Here is a 23076-nt window from a genome sequence, read left to right on the forward strand (position 1 = left end):
ACAGAAGACATAAAATAAGCGCATAACGTCCCGTTTTAATATATTTAGGTTTGTGGAATGTAGTCACCCTGGATTTGAGAAATAAATAATTTTATTAGATGTATAACGGTCGCACTTTGATTGGGGTCCTAAACAAATATTATTGGTAAATATTTTACCGAAATTCATTACAATTGTGCTGATTTTCAAGGTCATCACGCAAAATATTAATATACTGTCTTAACCTGAGGTATAGATGATTCGTGTAATAATCATACTGAGAGAATTTAATCAAAACGAATGAAAATTTAACATGATTAAGTCTCCATTTAATACGTTATTAAAATATTTGTTAATTACTTAGACTATCCCAAAAATTATTTATGTAAGCATATTTTCTCTTCAGTTCTTCGTGTTCTTTTTTAAACAAAATAGCAATCCATTTTTTATTAATAATACCTTTTTGCCAAGGTTATTACAATGAGAGTTTTGTAATTGAAAAACATCACTCCGAATTTTTCATCATTTCCTAATTTTACTCGGTGCAGAAACTAAAATCACTGACCCTCGCATTCTTTGTTTCTCCGAAGGGAAAGTGATACACACGAAACTCAATAAAAAGACGAAATCAGAAACTCATTCATCGAGCGCTTTCTGTATGCACCATGTATGTACGTTTGCGAGTGTGCCATCATAAGGGGCAGCCGGGGGGTGGGTGCGTGTGCGAATCTGAAGAGCGCATGCCGAGTGCGGAGGGCGGGCGGGTGGCGGGTGTTGTCTTTTTATCGGTGTGGCGCTTTGGCGCGGAGCAATCGGCGGCGAGGGTGAAGATAGTATCGAGCGGGTGCAGAGAGAGGGTGCCTGCGATGCGATGCACCCGCGCGGCGGCCTCGGCTCCACCGCACCACCGGGCAGCGGCGTCTGCAGGAGCAGTGCGAGTGCGGCAGGCTGGTATGGCAAGATGACACCGATCGGCCTGCTGCTCGGCCTGCTCTGCTGCGTCGGGCCCACCCTGCAGGTGCTCGTGGTCACCGCCGGCAGTCAGGACCACCCCCGCTCATCCACCGAGCCCGTTCCAGCCACCCCGGTCGTCCACGAAAACAGTTCAGGTGTGCTTACCTCGCCCCCAGCCCCGGTAACGTCTCGGGCGATGGCCAAAAGAGGGGTTCAATTCAAATTTTCGTCAGTTTTGCAAAAAAGGGAAAAATCAGCAAAAAGTTTGAAAGTGGATTCGCGCATTTTAAAATTTTTCATGGTGATTACAAATTTTTTAAAGGGTTTATCTCAAAAGTTGTGACCTGCTCATTAAAATACAAAATGATTTTTTTCTGAGCAAAGAATGTTCTAGACGTTTGGACCAATATTGATTGATTTTGAAATCTAAAAAAGTAGGAACGGTATGGATCTATTTTTCTTCCGCGATTTAATTTCATTCCTTAAAACAGGCTGAAATTTTTATCTCTCTTTTTCGTTATTTTATTTTCAAATCGGAGAAACTGGATGCAATAAAAAGTGATGCAGTTATTCTTGGCAGTCAGAACATGAGAAACCGCTGCCAAATTTGGCTATTCAGCCGTCTCTCTTTGGCATAATTCAAATTCAGTTGTTGCTGGAATTCGGGGCGGATCATTTTTCTCAGTGCGTAAATGTACCACGTTCCGGGCGCGTTTCGCATCATATAGTAAATGAATAAACCGCACCCACCGCCCGTCGGTGATTTCGAATGTGCGTGATGTAATCCTTGCCTCACTTGGATTTGGCCGCGCGAGTGCCTCTCTCGGTGCAATCAATCTTTCATGCAGTCCGTAACCCTTAACCTTTGACACGCTTTGACTGCCGCTCAATACGAGCGCCCCGCGAGTGTGTGCGAATGGCTTTCCTGCCGCTGCTTGCGGTCGCACAATTGTGTAACGCTTCACACAAAAGTCTATTTTTTCGAGCAGGATGTGCAGATAGCGACGTGATTTACACCTACACTCTGTACGCAAAGTGAGTTGAGCGCGGAAGTGAAGCTTTTATTTGCGCGCTCTAAAAGTCTCGCAATTTTGTGTCAGTTGTATATGAATTTGTTTTAAGAAAGGAAGAATTGAAAGAAAAAAAAATAGTGAAATCTCTACCGCTCCTCTTAGTGAAATTCCGTAGAGAAAAATTATATCGAAAGTTCTCGTGCATACTGGACAGCCACTGTTTCGGCCCTTCAGGCCTCATCAGCAGTACTTTACCCGTGAAACAAAATTCAGCGGCGAGTGGAAGGATTTCCCGAGATTACTTGATTCTCATTACTTCTTTTATCGTGCTCAGCTATGAGTGGAGTCGATTATTTTTCAACAGCTTATGTTTCAAAATTTTCTGCAGCTAACACTGCTGTGGGCAGTTTATTTGCAGATAAGAAAGTGCTTATGATAAACGCAGTTGCTATGAATATGCTACAAGAGAACATGTGAACTTTTCTCTTCAAAAAATTTCCCTCTCGGCCACCCCAAATCCTAGAATCCCATACAGAGAAGCATTTGTAAAATCATTTTTGTTTTAAATAACAAAATTTAAAACGTCTGATTAAGCTCAGTTTAAACTGAGAGAGATATTTCATTTTAAAATAATTCAAGCGCAATAATAAAGGGAGGTCACAGCCCTATTTTCCTGCATTTTAAGCGCATTCCGAGGAATGCAGATTCTCAAGCTCAATTACAGTAAACCCAGTTTCCTGCGCAAGCTAAAGTAGGAATATACAACGACGAGATGCCCTCTTCCATGTCTCATCTTCTCTAGCAGAGCTTGTTGTAGAAATAATTTAAACATTGCACACGTTGAAGGAGAACAACATAGAAAGCTGTCTGCGCTTTTTAATCGCAATTTCACACACAACAAATGACAGTCCTTTGAACTTGCTTTGCGGTAGTACACGTTCTTATGATCTAGATTATTTTAATTGAATTTTTAAAATAACAAAAACACTTTAGAATTTGGCATTGAAAATATCCTTTCAAAACCATTTCCTTATCCCTTTGAGGTTTTCGCTTTACGTAACTGCGGGAATTCCTGCCTGGAATCTCAGAAGGAATGTTAGAAACGTGAGGTTTCGGTGTAAACAAATCCCAATCGAATCCACACATATTTTTAATAAAAAAAATCTTATTGCTTTTTTTCTGGCTTTTAAAAATTGAAGGGAATAAAATACCAGGGAGACTTACAGTAAGGATTGAATACAAAAATATTCCAGAACATTCAAATTAATTTTGGAAAACTTTGTTGAGATCAATCGATTATGAAAATTTATTTCAATTGCTTTAAAATCTAACAGGTATCTTTGATGGTTTTGGAACTGAGCACGACATTTTTTTCACTTTTCCGGCTTTCAAAAACTGCGTTGAGAGACTGGCGGACGTAGGTTTTGCATTCATTAATCTTGCGTCAATCATTTCATCAGGAGGTCCGACAGCGCTCTGTGAATAATGAAGATCGCTTCCTTAATTCAGCATTAAAAAGCAAATGGCGTAACAAAAAGGCTATCGCGTGGCGCGCGCTACCGACTAATTATTTTGGCTGCTTGTTGGCCGCGAAACTACTGCTTTTTTGATCTGCAAAAGGTCAAGTGCGCTGACGGCGCAAACAGCGGCTTTTTTCGGCACGACAGCACAAAACCCGTAATTTGAATTACCAAAAGGGCGTTGGGCATTAAAGTACAACTCTGTTCTCTCTAGAGTCTGCCGTGCCATAAGCCACGAGGAACTAAAAAGAGGAGCCGCAAAACGTCCCAAGCGTGGTAGCTTTAAAGTTGCTAAACACAAAACGCATAAATTATCGGATTATTTAGTAACGGAGCCAGTCAAAAAAGTAAATACGCATATTTTCCATGCCCCTTTTCTGTCAATGACTGTATGATTGAATGCAATATTCCGTTGAATCGGAAGTATTGCCGTTATGATATAGATATAGCATCATATATGATCGATGTTTGTAACGGTTAATTTAGCATTTCCATGCAATTTGCACAGGAATATCTTAAATTCTTTTTGAAGCCAGAGAGCTGTATTATTTTAAGAGCCCTTCTAAATATAATTCTAGAACTCTGACAAAATTCTGGATTATTTTTATTTGGAACTTAAACATTATTTTTTCCAATATCTATCACTTGTTGCTTCATTAACATTTTTACCAGTTTTAATTTTACTTGGATCTGCCTTGGGTTTTCTTTTCTCTTATAACTACATAGAACTACATAGAGAAGAGCCAGAATTAAATTCGATCGAGTGAAAATTTAATTTCATAGTGCGTCAGAACAGAATGCCTTTTCCTTAGCTCCACGTTGTACAAACCCTTATTCTACTTCTAGAAAATGTGTCAATGCGCTTTACTCTGATGTTCCCCTTTTGCAGACTTTCGATTTCAGGACGCAACGCGGCCCCCTAACATGTACACACACACGTATCCCATGCATGAGTACACACTAGCCGAGTAGACCAGAGGACAGAGGAGAGTCTTGAGTGAAACAAAGAAAGGCCCGCCGAGTGCGGTCTGGAGTGGAAAAGCAGTTTTCCACACCGGCCCGCTGATCGATATCAACTCTGAGCTGGCCGGCGAGCATTTTCGCTCTTGCTGCTGCTGCAGCTGCCGGGGGGTTGTATTTAATTCGCGAGCGGCTCTTGTTGATATGCAGACGAACGGCAATTAGCGCTGATTTTGCCCCAATTACGTAAAGACGGCACTGCATCAAAAGTGGCCACCATCTGACTTACGATCCAAAGTGCTCAATTCAATTCCCTTCGCTCTGCCAAAAGGCATTGTTTTGTGCCTCCTTCAAAATCCTCTTGAGCCAGCCGCACTGATATCTGTTTCAAAGAGAAAATGGCTGGGTCGCGAGTGAGAGAAGGGCAGATTTTTTGCATGCCAGTTTCTTACGAATTACGGCGAAAATCCTATTTCGCAAGCTCCCATCACTGGAAGTGCAGAATAGTTTGGCATTTAACTGTCCCCGATTTTTCCTGTTCACATACCATAACATTGTTTTTTTTTTCATTGCAATTCACTTTTTATCCTTTGGGTCATTTTTATAAGGACAATTTTATAATTCTATGGTCTATAATATTGTTTCAATTGGATTACCAATTTGAGAGAAATCTAAGTGGTTTTAATTAGGTTACAAAAGATTCGTAACTCAATCTAATTCAACCAATTCTAAGTATGCCATCTGAAACCGAAAAATTTGCACCAAAAACTGTCTAAATAGAGTCAAATTTATTCCAAAAACAACGTCTAATTTCTCAGTCCTAATTGTAAGATAAATAGGATAAATACAATGTTAACAATCTGATTCCATCTCATTAATAAACACAAAGTCTCAATGTCGAATTGATTTTAATATTCCAATTTTACCGATTCGCGTGGGATGCTATGGAATTTGGCCTTGACCGTTTAAAATCTTTTCAGTGTCATGCTGCAAATTTCAAACCTGAATTTCAATAGGTTTCAAATAATGAAATAAATTTCAACTTATTAGATGACATGGGACATGGTGCTAAATAGATAATGCATAATTTAAAAGTTTCCAACTGCCATTTTTACTCAAAATTCGAAACGATAATTAGGCTGCAGCATTTTTTTTGTCATATTCAAAAAGTAAATTATAGATATATATCTTAAAAGCAATAAAATATGAGACTGCCACCATCGAGGAAGAGAGAAAGATAAAATACCACGTCCCCAATATGTGGGAACTACATTATCAAATCATTATCACCGTTTGCGATAGTGAAAAATGCGTGGAAATTTTTCAATTGTAATGAGCACAGGAACTCATATCAAACAAAACAAGAATATGTGGGGATTTTTGTTATTTTTCACGCTAGCGCAGAGCATATTTTTGTGTTTTTACAGTAAGTTTTGAGCCAAAACGCAATGTGAAATTTCAGAAAAAAATTGAATTATTACTTTGTGTGTGTTGGCTCGGAGGAACAAATGCCACTGAAAGGAAATGCTACAAAGGTGCTAAAATAATTTACTTTCGCTGCTCTCGTTAAACGTTTTATTGCTCTACTCAAAAAGGTTATACCGTTTTACATTTTACTTCGTGGCTGAATGTTTGCTTGAAGGAATGACGTTCTGAACATCGCCTGACAGTGCCTTTTCTCTTATCATATTTCCTCGGTAAACGCGAACATTTTAAAACTTAAAATGTGCCTTTCAACATTAAAAAATTTCTACGCTTTTTCATTATCTCAAGCATTGATAATGATAGGGAAAACGTTAATGGTTATATTTTCCATGAAATGGGGGACAGCGTTCAACTGTCTCTCTTGCTCGATAGCAGCAGTCTCGTTATTTTTATGATAAAAATATCTCAACGTGAAAACTTTGCGACAGAAAAATCTAAAGGCCCAATTTGTTTTAAGCTTTACCATGTAGGGTATCGAGGAGCCGTCATTAATACAAGGGCAGCTTTACGTCCTAAATATTCATCATATTTATTTGGACTTGTAATGGCAATAATCGTATAATTGAAGTAGAATTTGAACTAAAATTAACAAACAATATCACAATTATAAATCACAAGAATAAATAAAAAATTCGGACTTTCACATTAAGTTACGACAAAACAATTATTTCTTACCCCGTTTTGGGTTTAGTCAATTAATACAATTTCTATTTAGATTGATCTCGCACGGATTCTCCATCCAGTTCGGAGAGACAACATTTTGAGGTGACTACTTCTGTGCGAGTCTGATTATGTAGTGGAGGTGAAGGTGCGCTTCACATTTGCACTGCCTCCAATTACTATCACTGGAATTATCCCAATATTTTATACTTTAGCTTGTAGTGGCGGGAAGCTAAAACTTCTATTCACAAATAGAATCTATCTGAAAAATAAAAAAATAAAAACTAGAAAATCTTCTGATTGTGAGCAGCAAAACTTTCTCAAATATGCCATGCTTATCTAGAGTAGGGGCGCATTGAGCCAGAGTCTGACCGGCAAAAAGCAGTTTCCGTTTTGAGTGTCGCACCTCAGGTATTCAGAGGCTGCTGATAGCGATAGCAAATCGGGTGGCTGAGAGAGTAGCATAGTGGTCGAGTACTCAGGCAGACGCGAAGCCACAGAACAAAGAGCATGAGCGCCGCAAACAATAACAAAGGGAGCAGGTAGATAAGCAAACCAAGGGCCATTTCACTGGCTTCAGGCTGTGATGCTAACAACACGCGATTAATAGCTGACACGTCGTACTTGCAGAATCAAAGGACAAGGTGACACGGGCGCCAATCAATTTTTGCGACATATTTAGTAATGAAATTGACAGGTGATATCGACAGATGATATCGGATATTCATGAATGCAGCTGCAAGTCTTAAAATTTTTCATTCACTCTTGCTTGTCTTTTAAAGCCTGTACATAAAAAATATTCTGTAAATTTAGAGCAACGTGTTATCGACTTTCCGCCCTAATCGCAAATTTATGAGTGTAGTTTTTGTGCAAAGATGTCTCCACGTTATTGCTGGCCATTATAGCTAGGTCAAACATTAATTTCGACGCCAGAGGCAGCGCAGAGAGAGGAGGCAAAAATAGCGATCGTGTCATTTGGACATTCTGCCAAGAAAAGAGTGACAAACGGGAAAACTAGTGCGCTGCGGTGCGCCGAGCTTCACCCAAAACTCTTTCTTCTGCTGTGCTGCAGCGCTGTAATGTCCGACAAAACAAAACGACTAACTAATTCAAATGCACGGCACGCGGGAAATCAGGCTGTGAAACAAATGGCCACATATACACAAACGGCGTGCCTAAAATTTCAATTTGCGCAGAAATAGAGCAAAAATCGCGTGTACCGCTGATTTTTCCGGTGGCCGAGTCTGATCTGAGTTTCCGGCCATCAGAAGGGGCCAACCCGGGCAGGGTGAACGCACCGCCGGCTACCGCTATTGCATAAACACACGCACACGTCGATTGGCAAAAGTTGGAGATTTGGCGAGACTGTGCCTGAGGCGGAGGCACGTATCGATCGGCAGGCACCAGCCAGCCAGCCATCCGCCGGCGCACAATGTACCGGCCGCGTACACACGCGTTCTCATCGCCCGTACGATGGCAACCAGCAGCACTTCCTGACTCGTCGCACTGCAAATTGCAGATAAATGCTGCTCGGAGCGCTAAGTAGGCTCGGGAGGCGAGCCTGCCTGCAGTCGCTCGCTAATGGCCTTTCCAACTGCGGCCCCAGACGCATCTCTCAAATCTAATTATCTAAGTATGAAATGTGCAAGTTTATCGCTTCCCAGAGACTGGCCTGCCTTTTAGGGGCGTGAAAAATTAATATTGCGGTGCCGGTGTCACCTACTTATCTTGCCGGTCGAAAGTTATAGCTGCTGATTGACTCGTTAAATTATGCATGTTGCGTTAATAAGGGGATGTCAGCCGCAGAGCAAAAAGTTCTTTTGCTTGACACTAAAATGAGCACTTTGGTAACGTCGGTGCTATTGATGTACTCTTATCAATAAATGCTCATCAGATTGACCTACATTAACGAAAGAAAATGTCCAACTGTAAATTTATTAACGGTTCTTAGCTTCTCCTAAACATGTTTTTGTTAATTTATTAATTGAGATTTAATCTAATTAATCAGCGTTCGCATAATTTACTAATTAAAAACGAATTATCTTCTTCTTCCATGGACTCAGGAAAACCTCCATTCTTTAAATTCTGCTGTCACCTAAAAATTGCTTTCTTTAACCGTTTGCTTTTCCTAAATTGATCGTCACTGGAGTCAAATACTTCACAAAGTCAGCCTTTTCTTCTATTACCAACAGTTACCTTAAAGCCATCTTAAATATTATAGAACCACCCATATCTCTGCATATTTTGGACAGACTTGTAGCTGGGGATGTAAATTTCTTGTGGGTCTAAGAAGAAATTATATGTCCGCTAAACTATGGCGCGTGCAGTGCCAGGCTAAAATGATTTTGGAAGGGCTCTCATTTTTTTCCGTGCTGATTTTATGCTCGGCTTAATCGGGAATAAATTTAGAGAGCGTCGAGTGTGTTTTTGATTAAGAGATCGCGAGCATTTGAGTGGAAGGTGGACTGGAACTCCGGCTTACTACGTACCTCATGTGCTATCGAACGGAAAGTTATTGTCGGGTAGCTATCGATTGTCGCTGGCTCTTAAGCTCCTTTCCATTGCGACCAAAGAATGATTAATATACGAGCCGAGAGAACTGTAGAACTATTTCTCGTTGAGAATAGAAACCTAATTTATCGAGAGTATAATACGGTAGTAGCGTCGTTTCATTGGGTTCAAACCATATTCCACAGTAATTCTTGAAATAATTGAGCATTATGATAAATAATTCAAGCACGGTTTGACCCGATTTGTTTAATAGGTCTTATTGATCATTAGTCAACTTTCACACCGTTCAAATATAAAGCTCTTAACTTAAAACTCATTAAAAGCACTTTGTCTTTGAGCTGCTTCTTGCGTGGGAGCGTAAGGTGGTGCGCTAACTTTTGCTCATTTGATTCACTTTATTTCATCAGAAAGCCATTCAAGAGTTCCCTGAAACAATAAAGTATGCTGCGGCATTCCACCACGCTACAAAACGCACAGCTGGGAAATTCCACGTAGGGTCGTTCGTCCCGATGCAAACGTCTCGAAAATGGCCCACACGTAACCTTTATGCGAGCGGCTCATGCAACGCGGGGGTGCAGCGCTGTGTGGGAAGCAGAGGCAAGAGGGGCAGCGACAGCACCGACCGACCAGCCGAACCAATTTCGTGATTTACTCTTGCATGAGCTCAGCTCGCTCACCGCACCTCCGACGCCGCCCAAGCAATACGCACGCATTCGCTCTCGCATCCGTCGTCGTCGGTACGCGACATTTGCCTCGCTCCGCAATCGATACAGCGCGTGTTTGTCTGGTGCTCTTTCTCCCTCTCGGCGCACTTGATGTTGTATAATGGGGAACGGGGATGCAAAAAGCTACGAACGACGCGCACGCGGTCGATTGTAAACAAAACTTGATTAACCGCAATCAAGCAATTTGAGCGCAGTGGATGGGCACGGGTGATTGCGTGTAGTTTGACGTGATGATTGTTTCGCGATTTGACTTGTATTACATCGGTGTAATTGCTTTTAGCTTGGAACAATAGAGAAACTCCAAACGAATAAACATGACAACAATAATGAGTATAGGGATGTGAAATTTAATATTTTTCTGAGCCTCCAATCGTTGCGGGACATGGGGGATATGAGCACAAATCGTGCATATTGAAGCCAATAATTGATAAAAAATAAAATATGAGTATTGTGTACTACTACGAAAATTAATAGATGGACTTGAATTTTCTTGTCCGGCCAAAATATTTTGCACAAAGTTTACTTGTCGGTTAAAATATTTAGGGTTAAATATTTTCTTATAGATTTCCAGACAGTATTTTTGCTTTTGAAATATTGCAATATTTTTTAAGTTAGGAACAGTAAAATTTAGTAAACAGGACCTTGTACACTCTTATGGCCCATGGCAACGATGTCTCATTTTTTTGTTTATGCAGTTTCTGAGTGTCATTTTTGCCTTTGTTCGTGCGATATCAATGATATAAATTTTTCGACTGTGATGTTTTAATTATGAGCAATATTCGATGATTGGGTATAAGCTACAATTTACCCAGAGAGCTGAACATTTTCCGAGAAAATCAGCTCCAAAATCATGCTCAAACAACGGATACTTCTGTCAACCTACAGAAAAATATGCTTTATTTTGTCAGAAGGAAATTTACCTTATAATAAGCTACACAGTCAGAATAGTCACGAGGAGAGGAATCGAGATCAAGCAAAAAACGTCGTTTAGTGTTGGTCAAATTAAATATTTAGTGGAATTTAGCCTAATCTGAAATTCAATTGTTGCTCGATCCAGATTCTACTATTACTACCTGGCAGAGATTAAAGATTTTACAGCTACCAACTTAGCTCCTATAACACTCCGCTGTGTATTGCTTGATTTTCACCAACGTCAGAGCAAAGAATTAAAAATATCATAGTCCGTATATAGTTAGTTTTTGCGAGTTGAATAGTAAAATTGCTTAAAAAGTATGAACTGACGTATTTTCATCATTTCAAAGGTAACGGACATCGATGTTCTTATAATGAACGTAGGGTTCAAACTCGTGCTGGTGCGCTCTCCTTGACCAGTAAAGAAAGAAGATCTTTGCAGATCACTGAACCAATTCACGACCTTGATGGTCGGATAATTGGCAATTATCCTTTTTCTCTTTTTAATTGCCATCAGCCAGTGAGAATTGATTTAGACGTAGCTAGGCACCCGGAGGGCAAAATGAAAAATAGTGAATAAAATGAAAGAACGTTATAGTCTTAACGAGCGCATAAAAATAAAAAATTTGCAAATTTGGTTGGCCACTCTGCCCAGCTTCTCATTATTGACGCGACTTTCTGCAAGTCAACTGAGGGGAATGGGACCGTCCAAATAATGTTACTCCGCAGCATCGATCCAGTTGAGATCATCCATCACCACATTGAATTTTGCAGGCGCGAGTTTGAGCGCAATTTGTGTTCTTCTTTCGCCCAGTTAGACGTGTTGCCCAGCTGAGTGGGCAAAATGTTGTGTACGTGCGGCAGCAGGCCGGCCGGAGACTGCACACGCCATTAAATACCCAGCCCCTTTGCTGCGCCACTTGGATAAAGTTGCAAAACTGGGATTCGAAAGATGGATGGATGTTCTGGGGCGCCGCCGGCCGTTTTATCGACGCCCACGCGCCCTGCCCAAAAAGCGAGCGCCGCGGGACCGATCTTGAGTAAACACGCGGCGTCGTGTGCGAATCGCGGCGGCGGCATGATTAACAAATTAAATCGGTCGCTCGCGTGCCGAAGTGACGCACACACGTCACACCCCCTGAAGCCACCCCGCCGGCAGGGTGCGCGCACAATGGCAATAATACGCGAAAAGAAAAAGGTTCTCGGCGGTGCCGGCTGCGAGAATTTACGCCCGGTTGACCTATAGCGAGAAACGGCGGGGGAAAATCGAAGTCGTAAATAATCTGAGAGCGCGCGCCGGTACAGAGTGCTTCGCAGTTGAAGCACGTTTGGTTGGAGGCAACTCGGCTCAAATTCCGCGCCTCTTACCATAAATTCGACCTGAAGTGCAGCCAATTCAATTGAACCGCTCAGTAATATTTGTCTACTGCCATGGAGATTGCTTTTTATTTCTTGCTTTTGTATCTGCGATCCAGCAAGTCCAGGGTGCCTTGTGTGTAGCTTATCAGGTTGTTGGCCCGAGCGTGCACCTGTATATTTAAGACAATTATAGTAATTTTCTAAATATAAAAAGGAAATATGATAGTGGCTTCATGAGGAAGGACAAAAACAGCATACTATCAGTTCTACAACTAGTTATTTTAAGAGATATAAAGTCGACCCCTGCCAGTTGCGGAAGCAAAATTATCAAACACTTAAGGAAAACTCTTTGCATTGTACGTTTGGAGTGAATTTATAGTGTCAGCACTTTTTTCAAAAACTGTAAACTAATCAAATCACCAGAAGAAATTTGTAAATTCAATGGTGTTAGAGCCGTAAGGGTACACTCTTTAGATATATCAATAGAGAGTAAATAAATAATATGAAATTTTATTAACTTTCAGAATATGTGTTTTTCTTTGCTCGGCATTTATAATTTGTGTTACAGAGAGTAGATCAAACCCGCTAGAATAGCATAGGAATGTAAAAATTGACTCATTGATCGATTTGTCTTGTGAAATGTTATCTACAAATCAAACAATTGCGCCTGACTTGAAAAACCATGCATTTAAAATCAATTTTGGCCATTTCCAAAGCTCCATAGATCGCTCATCAAGTCGTTGAATTTCAAACTCTTTAAACCTGGTTCCCAACACGAAAGGCTACACGAACGCAAAATGAGATCGCCACTCTCCAAAATGGTTTCTTTTTATAAACCAACTGACACGCTAATTTTTTTCCGAGCAGCCTTGAAATTTTGTTTCCACAAACATTGAGTTGGTCTCTTTTAATTTTCTGGTGTTTCTGGTAACAAAATATGTTAATAAGTCTTACCTGATCCAGACGAGTGTGATGCTCCTTTACCTTCGTCATAGTCTTGATTATCGTCCCCTGCGGGCGATCGGCAAACGTCTGGGGTGAATATCTCTGATGCGTCCTCGACGCAGAGGCAGCTCGGCGGGTCTGCTGCAGACCGCTCTTAGGCTTGGATTGGGGCTCCGAGGCAGCCTTGCGAATCGTGATGCGTGTCCGGGAGATGGGCAGAGGCAAATTGGATAGCGAGTCCTGGTGGACGACGCTGCTGCACACAGACTGAGACTGAATTTTGCAGGTCTGTGGCGTCCCAATGGGTGACCAAGGGTACTCTTTGGACACTTGGTTCTCTTTAGGCGTAGTCGGGACGGGAATGCGTGATCTTTGGGTGGTGATCTTGTTGGGTGGCGCTTTCAGAGGGTAAATGGCTCGTTCTTTCTTGGCAGCCAGGATCTCAACCAGTGCCTCTTCACCCTTGACCGCCAGGCCTCTCAGGTCATCCAGCAGATTTCGTCCTTCCGATATGTACGCGCCGGTTTCATTGAGGAACCTGGCACTGTGCGGCACTCCTGTCCGACCGGTGTTATGCCAGCGGTCATCAAGCAGTTGGAAAATTTCCCCTACAGTTTCCAGGCAGTTTTTTCCGGCTGTGCAGAGGCACTTCATCTTGCTGATCCGCTCTCTGATAGCTGCCAGCAGCCCTGACTCGGTCTTTTTAGCCTCCGACGCTATAGAAGCTTCAGCGAGAAAACCACCCAATCTCAGCAGTATTTTGGATTCCAACTGGGAATTCGGCTTTACCAGCCCTCGCACCGTGTCGTTGACAACTTTGACCACCTTCGCCGGGGTGATCAAGTGTCTCCTTTTTTTCATTGGAGCACATTTTGGCTCTTTCTGCTGCGTCACCAAATCCATCGCCCACTTTATCTCATCGTTCATGAAGGGATCCGCTGGTCTGTTGCCCTCCGTCGGCCATTCCCCCAGGCTGATGTCACTGTCTGATGACTCGACGGACGCATCATAGTTCGAGTCAAACACACGCACGGTGAAGTACTTGGCACTCTTGTACACTTTCCCGTGACCTAGGTCATCACTCTTCAGGAAATGTTGCATCACGCTCTCGTTTTTACCTTCAGAGCCGTCCGCCATGTTTCAAATATTAATACAAAAAATATATGAAATGAAGAATTTGAATTTTTACTTCTGCTAAAATTTTCAAAGACTAGGAAAAGACAGAAAACAACATTTCAACACTAAGTGAAATTGGCAATTGTTGACAATATTTAGAATTAGGAATTTCAAGGCATGTAACAATCTGAGCAACAAACCAACGAAATAAAGTTTCCACAGTTTCCAATTTTTGCACTTAACAGCAAATTAAAGACAACTTAATATGCAACCTTCGTGACACGAATGTTGAGCCGGTTTCCTGTACCACATAAAATGTAGTTATTCAAATAAAGTGGATATTTTTACGGAACTGAATAAAAAATGATATTGTCTGTTTTTGCTTTAGGAACATATATTAGGTTAATTTTTTCTAGTGTTATCTTAGAGAGAAATAATCTCTTCAGCTTACAAGAATCAAAATGGGACCATGAAGCAATCAATATCCAGATTTGGACAGTTCATATTTCTTAAAAATAAATCAATTTAAATGCTTGACCAAATTTCCGTGGCTTAGTTCGATCCTTCTCGCTTCGATCAATCCTACGGTGTAGATCTAGTGCAGACCAATTCTTCCTTTTGCGAAATAAATTATAATTTTCAAAGGGAAAAATTTGCTCACCGAAACGTACAAACTTAAGAGCAGGTTCTATTAGAAATTTTTAAAGAAGCCAGGGATAATTTAAGCTTTGTACTTTTAAAGAACGCTTGAATTTATCCACAAGCGGTTTAACGTTTACATGTCACTCTTGGCATAGTCGGTGTTCACTACAAATTTTAGGAATGGGATAAAAAAAACTTGTCAATTGATGTAGCGATTTGCAAACTTGGCTAATGTGACCTCTCTCAAATTACAGGAGTCGGACAAGTGTTAGGAGATGCCTGTGATAAATGGTGCAGCCAGAATCTACAAGGCGTGTATTGTGACCAGGTGACACACACGTGCGAGTGCGAAAAAGCATTCCCAGTGCGCCTTTCGCTCTCAGTCGGCTGTGCCAAACGTGAGTACGAATCCGATTACAAGCACTCGGCCGGAAACCCGCTCACGTACCTCTTTCCGTCCATCAGACAGGCTGCTCTTGAAATTGATAAGCTCTTTTGTAAAGCTCTTCATTCGTTTCTCTATCACCTAATGAAAAACCTTCATTTCTCGTAAGTGTACACTTTTAAACGAGAAATCTGTTTCATCTATTATTAATCAAGAAATAGTCATTTCTTCTAGAATATTTTCAATTCCAACCCTTGAGTTTAAAAGGCAGTCCTTTTTGGAGTTCCCCTGCAGCAGTGGTTTCGCAGTGCGGGTCGGAATTTCACCGCCTTGCTCGTTTTACCTCCGCATATATTTGCATTAGGCGGAAAGGGTTGTAATGAAAATGCGGAGTCACACTCGGCCGGTGCGGCGCATTGACGAGAGTAAGGCAGACACTGATGCAGTTCTGGTTGCAGCGGCGAGATTAGGAGAGCAGTGCTTCCATGACCGCACCTGCACCTACAACGAGCTGAACTCTGCCTGCATCCAGATCCAGCACAACGCGGTGTGCCAGTGCAAGTCTGGCTTCCACGTCGTAGCCATTCACAAGCCTCGCGAGCGCATTTTCTGCTCGGAAGGTAGGCAGCCGCTGTTTACCGCAGTCCCAATTTGCATGATACAAGGCAAACATATATGTGTATCACTCTCTCGCCAAATTCAATTAAATTCCGCACACGTCCCACCAGGCTAAATACGCTGCGGTTGTTGAGAAGAGTGATTTGTTGGAGCGGAGCACAGTGCGCACGTGCCAGATTGTCTGTGTAACAATAATGTACCAAACGGCTCGTGGAATTGGTTCAGCTTTTTTTATTATTTATTGCCACGGGTAGATGAATTACTGAGAATTTTACGTGCAATTCAAACGCGTTTGACGAGATTGGAATAAGAATCAAATTAATCTCACAATTCATGTAGCTATATGAATAAAATTCTTTATTTTAAGGTCAAGGGATCCAAACTGTAACCACTGGGATCCTAAAACTCAAATTGCATTTAATTTTTTATGAATTTTCAATATTAGAGGGATATTTTTAACCCGTTCACTAAACTGAAAATCTACATTATTTTTTTACTTGCTTTTATTTTCCGAAGCTTCTTAAGTTGATAATTTCCGCTTATAGAGAAAATATTGATGGAAATCAAAGCAGTCCTCGGTGCGGAGGCAAGTGGCCCTTGAGTGGGCGGGGTCCCTGTGCGGCCTGGTGCGCCCATGTTATCCGTTCGCGGTGTTATTGGGACCCGGGTTTCAGCATTCGTGCTAGTGCAGTGCGCGCCCTTCCCGGTCCTCCGGTCCTCGGACAGGGATAAAAAGAGCAAAAAAAATTACCAATTTTTTGGCTCCAGAAAGAATTTTTGTGCTTTTCCGTATGCTTAAGCGATTGAATAGATATATTTTTTCATTTATATTTTTGTTGCAGATTTTAATTCATCTTGTAGCGGTCTGTCCATTTATGTACGCGGCTTTTTGAGGGAAATTTTCATTAAAATGAAAATAATCATGATTGTCAGAAAGCAGAAAAGCAAGCAAACTTTTTAAATCTGATTTTCTCGTAAATTTACACAGTGCAACTTAGGAATATCACGAAAAAGCCCTTTTAGGACTAACCCCCTATTTGGGGGAGAGTCCATCATCGTGCGCTAATGCATATTTTAAACGCACGTTCGACATTCAACGGGTGCCAAATCAATAAAAGCTTCCACCCCAAAACTCGGCGAGCGCACATTGACACGCGTGCCTGTTTTGCATTTCAGACATCCTGGTGATCCGAACAGACCTGCACACGCTGTTCGGAATGGCCGCAGGCATTGCGGTGATCACGGGCCTACTGTGCTTTGTTCTGCGGCTGTACAGCAGGGCGAGGTACTCTCCGCCCAGGCACTATGCCAACGCCGGCCTTCCACCGCCTATCCTCTTCGCCAGCGAGACAGGTGCGTGTGCTGCTCCAAATTGTCATCTACGCCCTCTGCCCGCGTGTGCAAGCACACACAAACACACACAAACTCTCTCTCACATCACAATTTCCATCTCACAGTCTCAATTTTCAATAAACAGTGCTGCTTCCACACCTCCCACCAAGCCAAACACACACTCTCATTCTATTTTAGAGAATCGTGATTTTTGCATTTTGGCCCATTTTTTGCGCAGACTTGGTCCATATTTGCCAAGCAGGGAGCAGTGTGCATTTGCAAGAGATGATGCCCGCTGGTAGTGGTGTAATCAGAAATACCGTTCTTAAAACCACCAGGCTTTAAAACTCTCTCGCTCTCTTTGTGTACGTGTCCTAGTGTAAGTTCAATCAAATTCTCTCCTGGCCTTGCGGTGTCGTTTGTTCTCATCTGGCCATGTTAATGTTATTGATGTTGAAATCCGCCAACCTCTCATACGTGTTCACCTTGAGCGGATACTGTTGCTTTCTACGTTGATCTGATCCAACTTCACGTATAGATATAGAAGTTATTATTTTCCACACATGTAGATTAATACGAAACATGCTCTCCCGACGAGACTCGGATGGTCTGTCAAGCTCAATAACAGTGTTGAGTGGTTATGCAACCCGCGGGGGGCAAACGCTGCGCGGGTTGCATATCTGATTATAATTTCCTACTCTCGCCCACAGCGGCGTAACACCCTCTGACGTTAAATAATTAACTTCAGGACTGAATTAACTCGCGCTCTACACAACAATACATCTCTTAACTGTCACCTTCAAGAATTGGAATCATGCTATTAAGTATTCTATTTTTAATGGGAAAATAGATTTGTCGTTGCACGTGGTACGTGGGAAGATTTTTAATTGTTTGCGTAAATCTTTCCTACAAATATAGATGAACCGATCTGTAATCTGTCTATCCACGTAGAAAAATTCCTTTGATGTTTTAATATTTTACTAGTATTAGCTTGTGCTATGTCGCTGTCTCTTTGGACCAAAACTAAAACACCGCATCACGTTTTTTCCCTCTTGGGTCATTTAAATACCAGTTAAATACCCAAATAAATCAACACTAATCGTCTGGAAAAAGGGAATCCACATGCTGCTCTCGGCAGCAATATAAAACCAGTAACTTGGTGAACGGCTCTATTTTTACAGCCGTCCTCCGCAATAAAGTCTCAAACGTGTGCCACACTGCTCCATTGGACAAAGCCAATTTGTGTGTCTGCCGCTTCGTAAATCGCTGACCCGCTTCTCCTGCTGTGTTTTCATTTTATTCTCAGTTGCACCACAGAGTTAAAGAAGAGATCAAAGCGAGTATTTTTAGACTGAGAAAATATCTAAATTATTGGGGAAAAATCAACGCTTTCATTATTTCTTGAATAGCTAAACTCGCACTGCCATATCAAACCGGTTTGATATCAAAATAATCATTTTTGCGTATTATTTCCTTATTAGACAGCTGAGCTAAACAGGTAGCTTAGTTAGAAATGTTCTTAAATCTGTACTAAAATGATTTCTGGAATAAATTTCCACTTTTTTTAACAATAAAGTGTGGATTCTCTTACAATTAGAAACGATCGACTTAAATACTTTTCAAAAATTAAAATCTTCTTGAAACCTTTATTTGTAAAAATCGTTGACTAATTTTTACTTTCACTCGCTTTTGCCTCGTCTTACTCAATTTGTAGAGAGCCACTGACCGAGTGCGTTCCACTGACCGATGCTCCGTTTCGCAGGCATCCCCCTGGCGGTGCAACGAGCGCCGTCCCGCAGCTCGGGCCGCCACAGCGCGCCGCCCTTCTCGAGACGCGCGAGCAGTTCCCTGGGCCTGATCGGCGGTGGCCACAGCTCCTCTTCAAGAGCAGGTGCGGCCAGGGCGGCGGCCATTCTCTTGATTTCGTGTCACTTTGACCACAACCCGGTGGCCAGCACGTCTCGGCAAGAGCCGGATGAGGAGGAGCTTGAGGAGTACGAGATGGATGACTTGTTTTTTGAGATGGAGGATGACGAATCGTCGCCAGCTCTGCCAGACGAGGCAAAGTCCTGTAATAAGTTTAGAGGTGATGACCATCTGCAGGCTGCTCTGTCGATTGGTGTCAGTCTCGTAAATCTATTGGTCTGGATCACGTTACTTGCAATAACATTGCGTGGACAGTGATTGATTTCTGTTGGCGTTTTTTCGATTCTTGTGCGACTAAAATCTTTTTATAAACCAATTCTTTTAAATCCACACAAATTAAAAATCCGTTTGAAATTATCAGAGCCAAAGACCATTTTGGGAAAAATTAATCTTACAAGAGACCACTGACAAACTTTTTTGAGTCCCGAATAATATCTAATACTTGTTAAAATTGGTCAATTTGTTTTGTCCGCCTGCCATGTTCTACTTCACATTCGCATTTTTATTATTGTGTCTCTTTCGTGTTGGGCCGAAAGATGTGACCTCATAATTATATGTTTCCCCATCATTTCATGTGCTGCATTTTTTCTATGATTTTCCATTCTGCTGGCCTCATTCATGATCATGAGTCACCTCTCTATTTATTACTTCCCTTTCCTCAAATGTCTAGCTAGGTTGGCGACCAGGTTGTTTCCTTTTTTACTAAGCAATGCCATCCACTCTTTTACTTCCTCTTTTTCTGCTGATGCTACTTTTGCATTTTAATCTGTGAACAAGACTCACAAAGCTGCAATGAAATGCATGGCTTTGCTGTCAACACTACAAAATCACACTTCACAGAACTCCCCCTTTCAGTACGAATTTTGAAGTTGTCCATCAGTCCATTAATGATCACCTACTCTAAATTATCATGGAGCTTAATCAACACACGGTCGCAATCTTAATTCAAACTATATTTATATATATTGCTTCTTTCTTTCTGCCAAACTCTAAATATATCCAATGTAAACACTTATTTTTTAAATTAATCCTTGCATCTTGATCGCACAAACTCTGATTAATCTGTACAATTGATCTTTTTCACTTAAAATCAAAACACTCAGGATACGCAGGTAAACTCTTTTCCGCAACTTTTACTATACCCTTTGAAAAAGAACAGGATGAAACCCTTTTTACAGTAAACTCTAAACTAACCACACCGCACGTTAATATATCACACTTTAATAGCAGACTGAGAGAATGTTGAGCACGACTGTTGTGTTTCAGGGTCAAGACGTCCTTCCACGGCCTCGTACAACAGCAGCACGTCGTCGGTTAGGAGCTATGGCGTGAGGCGCTTGGACGAGGAAAACGAGCGCAAGAACCAGCGCCAGATGAAGCAGAAGCCCAATCAGCAGCCACTCCTCAACTTGCATAAAGGCTCGTCGGGAAATCTGATTTCTTCCTCGCTGGGAAGCGGCAGCTTCTGTCTCGGCAACTTTGAAAGAGGCAGTTTCAGCACGACGTCTCGCACTCCATTGTCCACTGATGACTTGCTTCCGTCGGTCAGAGAGCTCGTTGAGGTGGGTCTCCCTGTAGATTGGATGCAAATTGCCAATGGTGTCGATCTGGGTCAATTTGCATCGCTTATTTGAGGTGCAAGTGTGGGTGAACCACTCGTCGCGTCAAGTTTAATTTTACATACGTGGCTGCACACATTATATATATATAGTGGGTTGAATACGAGAGCCAAGTTTGCTATCATGCGCAAAATTGATCTTAATGGATGTATGTCTGTTGCTTTTATGATTTGGAAATATTGTGTCTAAGCTAATAATTTGAATCAAGCATTTTTGGCTAAGAGAAAATTTAAAGATTACTAATTGAACTTTGGTGCTTCTTTTAACTTAAAACTCTACTAATGAACTAGATAATTTCCAACAGGACTGCGGTTCACAAGCTGTTTAGAAACAAATGTCTCTCATCATGTAATGATGGATTCCTCTTTTATAATTACAATTAGTTTTTATGTTGAAATTCTAAAGTCTTTATACTGTACTAGTAGCAAATTACTTGAATGCGCGTAGCTTGTAGGGTTTTTACCTAGTTTAGTGAAAAGTTTATGTGATTAGTTCATTTAAATTCATTTACTGAGCTCTGTAAATATGGTTTGTTTTATAATTGGACATACATACAGATATTCACTTCAATTGAGGGGAAATTCACTGATCAGACAAATCTATTGGTGTTTTAAGATTAGAAAAGGCTACAAACAAAAAAATGCAAAAATTACAGTTTCCAAAAAATGGGTTGTTCTAGGCTCATTGTCAGTACGTTTTTAACAAATCCATAGAGAAAATTCTAAGCTGACTAATTTTTTTCATGAAGAACAAAATTGTCTTACAGTTTTCTAAAAATTAAAAAGAATGAAATAATTATGTTTGAAATTCAAAATTTTGATTGGCTTGATTTTTTAATTTTTTGTCCAGCCAAAAATTAAGTTACTATGGAACAAGTTAGTCAACGCGGCTCATAAAATTTTTAGCAATTTTTTCTTAAGCTATTTGCAGTTTTTTTGGTTGAATAAATAACCTAGGGACTGTCAAAGATGATAAATCCAGTAAACCCATAAATTTGTCTTGTCAAAGAGTCTACCTTTTAAACATAACCACGAATTGAGGAAAACTGGATTTGAATGCATAACGTTCACCTGGTGATCTTAGTAAAAATTGTATAATTGTGCATGAATTCAATGGACACTTAAATCATCTTTAACGTCGAATCCTAAAACATCCTTCTTGTCTGTCCAGAAATTTTCATGTGTTTATTTCTTTTGAGGAATGGATATCATTAATAAGTTTTTAATAACGTGTCAATAGAACAAGTACGAGTAGTTAAAATTATTACTAATGAAAAGCTAAATACTTTTTTTATATTCAGTCTAACCAGCCCAAATATTCATTGCTGCTTTTGCATTTCGCAGCCCATCTCACAGCCTGGGAGCAGTGGAAGTCAGCACAAGCCGAGAACAACCTCTTTGCAGCCGATAATCGCACCTTCCTCTTCCTCGTCCGAAAACTCTCCAGTCGACGAAGGACCGCCAAGGTTCTTTGACGACGTTTCGCCCTCCTCCCCTGTGCCGTAGCAACTCCAAGTGACTGCTGAAATGAAACTGCGATCAGACGTGTTGCTGAAGAGCAAGTTCCGGTGCATTTAGTGAACACACACGCCTTTTGGAACAAGCCTAAGTGTTGCTCCGCGGCATGCTTTTCACGGAACAAGCCATTGATGTATGGTTTCATTGTGATATCACTGTGTCTTGCTGTTTATCTGTCTACACCTGTATCAATGACCAAGTTGCTTACAAGACGATCGTTTGGAGAACATGGAAAGACGGAAAGCAGTGCATCAAAATATTGAGTTTTGCTGTTTTGTTTCAAACAAGACTTTTAACCAGTCGAAACCATCGATAATAAGCAAAAGATGCGAAGATGTAGCAAAGAAAAATACTCACTGTTAGGTGGATGTAATGTTTAAGAGTTCCAGAGTTTAAGAGCAGTTTTGTGTTGGCTTTAAAGTGGTTTAATTGCTCAAACTCAATATCACAATTGCAGCTCATATATATTTCAAATTTAATAAATAATATTCAGCAATATTATCCCAAGAAAAAATATCTTTAGCAAATTAAACCACTTTTAAAGCGAATTTAATAGTTATGAAATTTATCAAATTCTATGATGCAAATATAATTTTGTAGGTTCCATCTTTAGACGACTAAAACTGTTATTATAGCTTTTAAAGGCTTCAATTTTTAATTCAAAAACTGGTAGCATTTAAATGTCAAAACTACAACATTCTGTTGCTTTAGCACAACTCAACAACGCCTAAATTACACTGTAGGAGCCTCAAAGTAAGTTTGATGCAATATAAGCAGACCGGACTGGGTAATAAAGTGCTTGCCATACAGCGTAACAGGCAAAAGGTAAACATTTCATGTAACAATATTTGTACCAACAAGTAAAAGATGAATAATAAAACCGACCATGTAAAATATT

General features: G+C 40.9%; 1 protein-coding gene across 3 annotated transcripts; it reads left to right on the plus strand.

Annotated features, from left to right (window-relative positions):
* The first annotated feature begins 791 nt into the window (after positions 1-791).
* Positions 792-23074, plus strand: LOC135935670 (uncharacterized). Of its 3 annotated transcripts, none has more exons than XM_065478160.1 (7): positions 792-1088; positions 15036-15179; positions 15625-15786; positions 16961-17137; positions 18879-19202; positions 20309-20604; positions 22005-23074. In XM_065478160.1, exons 1-7 carry the CDS (start codon positions 851-853, stop codon positions 22164-22166), a joined length of 1503 nt encoding a protein of 500 aa, XP_065334232.1. In that variant the 5' UTR covers positions 792-850; the 3' UTR covers positions 22167-23074. The 3 variants fall into 3 exon arrangements, with proteins under 3 accessions (XP_065334232.1, XP_065334234.1, XP_065334235.1); XM_065478162.1 differs by having other exon boundaries at positions 793-1088; positions 18879-19007; XM_065478163.1 differs by lacking the exon at positions 18879-19202 and having other exon boundaries at positions 793-1088.
* Positions 23075-23076: the final 2 nt, after the last annotated feature.

This window comes from Cloeon dipterum, chromosome 2 (genome assembly GCF_949628265.1).
Source record: "Cloeon dipterum chromosome 2, ieCloDipt1.1, whole genome shotgun sequence".
NCBI classification, from domain to species: Eukaryota; Metazoa; Arthropoda; class Insecta; order Ephemeroptera; family Baetidae; genus Cloeon; species Cloeon dipterum.

What these genes read in the sequence shown, in the direction of transcription:
- LOC135935670 (XM_065478160.1), top strand. Translation starts at nt 851, where the DNA reads ATGCACCCGCGCGGCGGCCTCGGCTCCACCGCACCACCGGGCAGCGGC. An exon ending in CCTCTTCGCCAGCGAGACAG is followed by an intron (nt 17,138 to 18,878) that starts GTGCGTGTGCTG and finishes TCCGTTTCGCAG; the next exon opens with GCATCCCCCTGGCGGTGCAA. An exon ending in CGGTCAGAGAGCTCGTTGAG is followed by an intron (nt 20,605 to 22,004) that starts GTGGGTCTCCCT and finishes TGCATTTCGCAG; the next exon opens with CCCATCTCACAGCCTGGGAG.